General features: G+C 38.7%; 1 protein-coding gene across 1 annotated transcript in view; it reads left to right on the forward strand.

Annotated features, from left to right (window-relative positions):
• Positions 1–477: 477 nt before the first annotated feature.
• Positions 478–5,958, forward strand: part of malt3 (MALT paracaspase 3) — an 8,532-nt gene continuing 3,051 nt past the window's right edge. Inside the window, exons 1-11 of the mRNA XM_035665646.1 lie at positions 478–604; positions 879–952; positions 1,047–1,171; positions 1,444–1,582; positions 1,755–1,930; positions 2,152–2,248; positions 3,233–3,268; positions 3,401–3,604; positions 4,476–4,653; positions 4,815–4,889; positions 5,071–5,198. Coding sequence (XP_035521539.1) covers positions 910–952; positions 1,047–1,171; positions 1,444–1,582; positions 1,755–1,930; positions 2,152–2,248; positions 3,233–3,268; positions 3,401–3,604; positions 4,476–4,653; positions 4,815–4,889; positions 5,071–5,198 — 1,201 coding nt within the window. The 5' untranslated portion in view covers positions 478–604; positions 879–909. The remainder of the gene's footprint in view (positions 605–878; positions 953–1,046; positions 1,172–1,443; positions 1,583–1,754; positions 1,931–2,151; positions 2,249–3,232; positions 3,269–3,400; positions 3,605–4,475; positions 4,654–4,814; positions 4,890–5,070; positions 5,199–5,958) is intronic.

Genomic DNA, 5,958 nt, shown 5'->3' on the forward strand with positions numbered 1-5,958 from the left:
ATACTGTTGGGCAATTCGTGAGTGTGAAAGGTTGTTTTCTGTGTAAACAAGCCAAGAATAGAAGATTTAGAAGAATATTGTGAGGTTTGTGTTGGATCTCTTTGTCATTAAATCAACACAAAGCAGGCTGAATCTAGATTAGCCTATGATTTCTCAGTCTCAGTGAAAACGCAGTGTGATTTTCAAGAGCACATTTTTGTCCCTAAAATCAACCTCAGGCTGTGATTGTACAGCACCTGAAAAGGAGCCAGATTGCTCATTACCGTAATGTCACAAAAACTGGTTCTACTTGCATCTCCCTTACATTCTTCCTATAGACTTATCCGGGATTAATTGTTGTTTTTTTGGGCTGTTTTTGAATTCAAAGCATACTGTTATTTTAAAATCTAAATAAATATATATATTGTTCAGCATACCATAGGTGAAAGGCTTTTTATGTTTTATTAGATGCTCCCATATTATGGGCTGGTCGGTAATATGTGCGTGTAGACTGTCTCGTTCCGGGAAAGGGAAGAGTTTGCTCAATAAAATACAAGTTATGAACATTGAGAGGAGGAAAACATTCTCAGTGCGACAGAGTCAACTGCTACGAGGCTGACGGCAGGTATTTACATACAACATGTGTATTTAATGGAAGTTTTACACTTTGTCATGTATAGATTAGGACATTTCTAATTGAATATACAGCATTGTTAACTGCGGTGTACATTAAAAGCCTTACTAGAAACGAGAAGTTAGCTGAGATTAGACATTAAGTTTACTGCGATTTCCTGGTTTTTAATAATTCCTTCGTTTTCTTGGTTTTTCAATTTGGGCCGGTACAATAGGGAGTCCACTCAGAAATACGAATGTTAAACTTTTAATTCAACTTCCTACAGTCTGGTGTAAGAAGAAGCAGAACATGCACTGATGACTGGATCCCGACCCAAACCCTGTCGAATAATGATCAGCGGTATGTTATAGCTCACACACCAGCGTCCAAATATGCTGAGATTTTTCTAAATAGAGAAAACCCAGTGTGATTTTTCTCCCTTGATTTGTTTCAGAAATTGTCATAGTGCGACATCCTGTCTCTGTGTGTGTGCCTGTGAACTATAAGGTGACTCTGAGCGTCCGTGCTGAGGGCACAGGCATCCTCAACTACCAGTGGTTCACTGATGATGAACAGGAGGTATGTGGATTTCACTTAACTGTGTGTTACTGTGTATGAGCTGTGTATGAGCTCATCCTGGACATTTTTGTTCTGGTGCACTGAACAGGTGGGTGTCTTCTCATCAGTGAAATATAGGAATAAATATAATGGATAAAGGATTAACCAGCTACTTAGAATAACAAATTAATAACAACAAGTAAACATGTTATATGGAGAAGATCTTTGATGCAGTCTTGCACGGATCTTAAGCTTGGTTATAATTATTATTATTATTATGCTTTGTTTTCAAGGTGTGTGGTGGCACTGAAGCAGACCTGACCATCAGAGCTAAAAAAACTCAGCTCTATGTGTGCCGAGTGAATGACCAGTTCTGTAACTGCGTGTTCAGCGAGTGGGTTAAAGTGAAGGTGTTGGACATTGATAAGTCAGGTATGCATTGTTCCGTTTTCATGTTGATTTACACTGTAGTAGTGTGGTGGTTGTTTTTCATACTTGCAGCATTGCCCCAGCCTGTCAGCTGGTAATTAATCAGTTTTGTGCATATTGCTAGTTTATTGCCGTGGGTTTGAATCTCTATGTCTCTCTCTTCAAATATCATCAGGTTTGCCAGTGCACTGGCAGGGGGAACCACACATTGCTGTCAACCCAAAACCCCAGACAGTCCGAGAAGGTAAAAAACTCACTCTCCGCTGCACTGCCTTTGGCATCCCCACTCCACGCTATCAGTGGTACAGAAATGGACAGCCGCTTCTGGACAAGACTGGTGACACTCTGCAGGTAAGGAAGTGTTTACAAACCTCAGTGATGGGTGCCTGTGTAAAGAACACAGTATTATATTTACTCTGGATGATGCACCCTTCACCAAACATGTGATTCATTTAGAAAATGTGGTTAATATTTTGCCAAAGTTTTGATTTATGGTTGAGTAATCTTATATGTGCGGGAATAGCCAGAAAGACAAACAGTGGTTGGAAGATAATTTATTGTTGTATGTGCAGATTGAGCATGCAACAGCTGAACACAGAGGATCATACCTGTGCTCCATATCTAATGTGCTGGAAGAAAGATGGACTGAACCAGTCGATGTTGACGTTGGTAAGTCATAACTGAAACTTTTATCAAGTTGGTGAAAGTCTGTCTTTTCCCAATTGTATCATTTACCCACCGCCCCCATTTCCAAAAAGATAACTGTGCTCATAAAACATTATCTTACACTCCTTTCATTCCACTGATTTAGCACTTAGGCTTTAAGTTGTTTCCATTATGCTGGTGGTACTTTCCCATTTCTACAGAGTAAAAAGGAAGTTGTTAGACTCCAAATACTACTTCATTCGTGCCCGCACACACAACAGGAAAATGATGCAAAGTGAAACTAGAATTACCGACCCGCATTGTATGCCTCCACCAACCAGTCAAGTCAATGTCTTTCCAGACTCATATAATAGTGAGTACTTGGAAAGAATTATATAAAAGGTATAAAGTGTATTTTTTGGCTAAAGTACTTAAGGAAGTTATCACTATATAGATATATACAAGTGTATTAACAGTAACACATCTACTTACGTTACTATGTAAAGATGATTTCTTATATAGTGTATAGCTATAAGAAATTTGGAATTTTTAGATGTGAAGCCTCTCTATGAGCTGTAGATGAAACTCGATCACAGGGTCATGATTAGCTGGGTGTGCTGCAATACATTTGCAGTCATGTGGTTCAATGACGAAATTCTGACAGAGGCAGTAAGTGAAAGGCAGAATGCATGAGATAGAAAGATGAAAGGCCGTGCTGTGCTAGTTATTGTTTACTCATTGTTTCGTCCCATTCAACATGTGTGAAATCTGGAATCGCCCAGTTCATTTTAAATTAGGGCTAAAAAAATCTTTTTGAATCATTGTTCTTATCCCATTAAACATCTGCGTGAAATACTGTGTGTACAGTGCAAATCATAGAAATACAGTTAAATCGTAATTGTTAAATCGTACCACCCTGTATGTGCCCTGTGGACTGAACCAGAGTACCTCAGATCAGATATTTGTTGAACTAAAGATTATGTGCTTCTCTCTTTTTTAATCCTCTAGTGCAAATGGATCAGCTTCCTCCTGCAGTACTCACAGGTACAGTTTTTTATGAAGAAACTTTGTGTCAATGCATGCTACTTTAAGTGTACTAGAGAGCAAAACTACCATGGTATGTCTTTGAGTTTTCTTGTGTGTTTTAATCCAAATTCTACTTTGACTTTGCTTTAGCCACTGATAAAGTTGCCCTCCTTATTGGCAACCTGAATTACTCCAACCACCCTGACTTGATGGCTCCCATAATGGACGTACATGAGCTGGCCAACCTCCTGCAGCAGCTTGGTTTCAGAGTGGTTTCGCTGCTAGATCTCACCAGGGATGAGATGCTGGCTGCTATTGACAAGTTTACTCAGCTCCTTGACAGAGGAGTTTATGGTTAGTATAATTTGCCGATACATATTTTCTTTTTCTGAAATAGCTACATTTGTCAGTTATTTCAACTGCACTCCTTGGAGAAATGCTGACATAGTTATTTGAAGGATCTGAAATATAACATCGTAACTTCCTTTGTCGTGTTTTGTGTTCATTATCTGTGTACTTGTCATCAGACATGCTCCCATGTGTATAGTATCTTGGTTTACATGTATCTGTGGCTAAGTGGGCAGATAAGTGTTAAAAAGAAGCTTAGGTGATGTTCACAGCTCTGCTGTAACACTTTTAGAGGGTAAATTTACATAGTATTTGTAGAGGTTAAAGGACAAACAGTTATCTAAACTTAAGTCTCTCTGCATGTGATAATCAGTTATATAGTCTTAAAAAAGAAAGTTGGCAATGTAGTCTATGAAAACATTCAGCTAGAGCATGTAGCATCAACAACTACTTATGTTTTTTTATTGTTATTGTTGTGTTGTTATGTGAAACTAAGCCACCACTATTACTACTATTGAACACCAGACGGGTACACACTTTAGTCATAGAGCTGTAATATGGAAGTATGTTGACAATGAAATTAAAATAATAATAGAACCGTCATGCTGTCAGAATGATACTTTCTGATACTAACCTCTAGTTTCTTTTTTCTAATAACAAAAAAACACGCAGAATTGAATAAGCTTGTGTGTGAAACATATACTGCATAGAAATCAGTCTCTTTGTTCCCCAGTGTGATCTTCCTCTAAGCTGCTCCAAACATTACATATTATATATCCCAGGATTGCAGAATATATGCAGTGCAACATGCGATTACTACAATTCTTATGATCTTACAGCTGCAACTAGTAACTGTATATTTTACCACTCTTGACAGGCCTTTTCTACTATGCGGGTCACGGGTATGAGCACGCTGGGAGGAATTACTTGGTTGCTGTTGATGCTCCACAACCGTACCGACCCGAAAACTGTGTCTGTGTGCAGAGGATCATGCTCAGCATGCAGAAAAGACGCACTGCACTGAGTGTAATCCTACTGGATACCTGTAGAAAATGGTAGGTGCAGTTATTCATTTCAATTTCAAGAGATTACAGTGACACATGGACTTTCACATTTATTATCAAATGATTATTATACTGTCCTTATGAGTTGAATTTGTTATCAGGATTTATTTTATTGCTTCCTTCATCTGAAAACTGTATTTTACTTTCTAAAGGTACAACCAGGATTGCATACCTTCATGCATCATGCCATTGGGACCCAGTGGGAACACTGTTTACGGTTATGCTACGTAAGTACTTCCTTTTTATTTGTTTTATAAATATTTCAACTCACAGATTTAACAGTGCAACCACAATTATAATTGGCCTGCGATCTGAGAATAGAATGGAAAGTTATGCATATTCAAAAAGCAGAACTAAATCTTTTGCAATTTCTTTTTTAATAAAATTTTCCTTGATTAACCAATGCAGATGTGAAGATGCTGAGGCGTTTGAGGTCCAGGACGGGGGCAAAAGTACTGGAATCTTCACAAAGTACTTGAACGCGCACATCCTACAGTCCGACAAAGTCACCCACGTCTTAGAGAAGGTGTCTGAGGGTAAGTATTTCATATGTATATATGTAGCCTACGAATATATATCTTGGATATATAGGATAAGTGTAATTCGACCTGCTGTGTTATTCAGTAGGTGAGTGCACATGTGGACATCATTAGCGTTTGTTAAATTGAAGTATAAATCTACATCAAATCAACTCAAAAAGTACAAAAGCTTTTCGGCTTTTTTTTATCCATTCAGTAGGTTGACGTTCTTGAAGTCTGAGGGTAACCAGATCTGAAGGAACAGGTCGTTCTTTGGTGTGCTCGGTGGACCACAGACAAGTTTTATAATCGTTAGCAAATCATTTTAGTGTTGTTTACTCAGGACTTGTAAGTATAAATGTGACTGAGCCTGGGTGGGCAGTTGTCAAGTTGTCCTGTCTTGAGAGGATGTTTGTCTGTTAGATGGGTCTCTCTGGTGGAATGATTTTTTTCGAGTTACCATTAGCATGTGACCTCATTCTCTGGAAATTCACACTGTTGGCTAGAGAACAGCAAGAAACCTGAGAGCCGCAGAGCGCAAGACAGCTGCTCTACCGTTTGGGCACTCCCTGACACTGCTCTCATGGGTTCACTCACAAAATCAGCTCTAGCAGGACAGGACGCCCTGCTGACAGCACTCTGTGTGTGTGTGTGTTTACAACAGGTTTTTATCCTTTTAGCTCTTTGTACTTTTTATTTGAAATTCACAATATAGGCAGTAACTTAAAATTCCCAAGCCTGTGTTTTTGTTATCTGCTCATCTTGTTTGGAACTTATT

The sequence above is a fragment of the Morone saxatilis genome, unplaced genomic scaffold (genome assembly GCF_004916995.1).
Source record: "Morone saxatilis isolate NCDOM2014 unplaced genomic scaffold, NCSU_SB_2.0 Contig2, whole genome shotgun sequence".
NCBI classification, from domain to species: Eukaryota; Metazoa; Chordata; class Actinopteri; family Moronidae; genus Morone; species Morone saxatilis.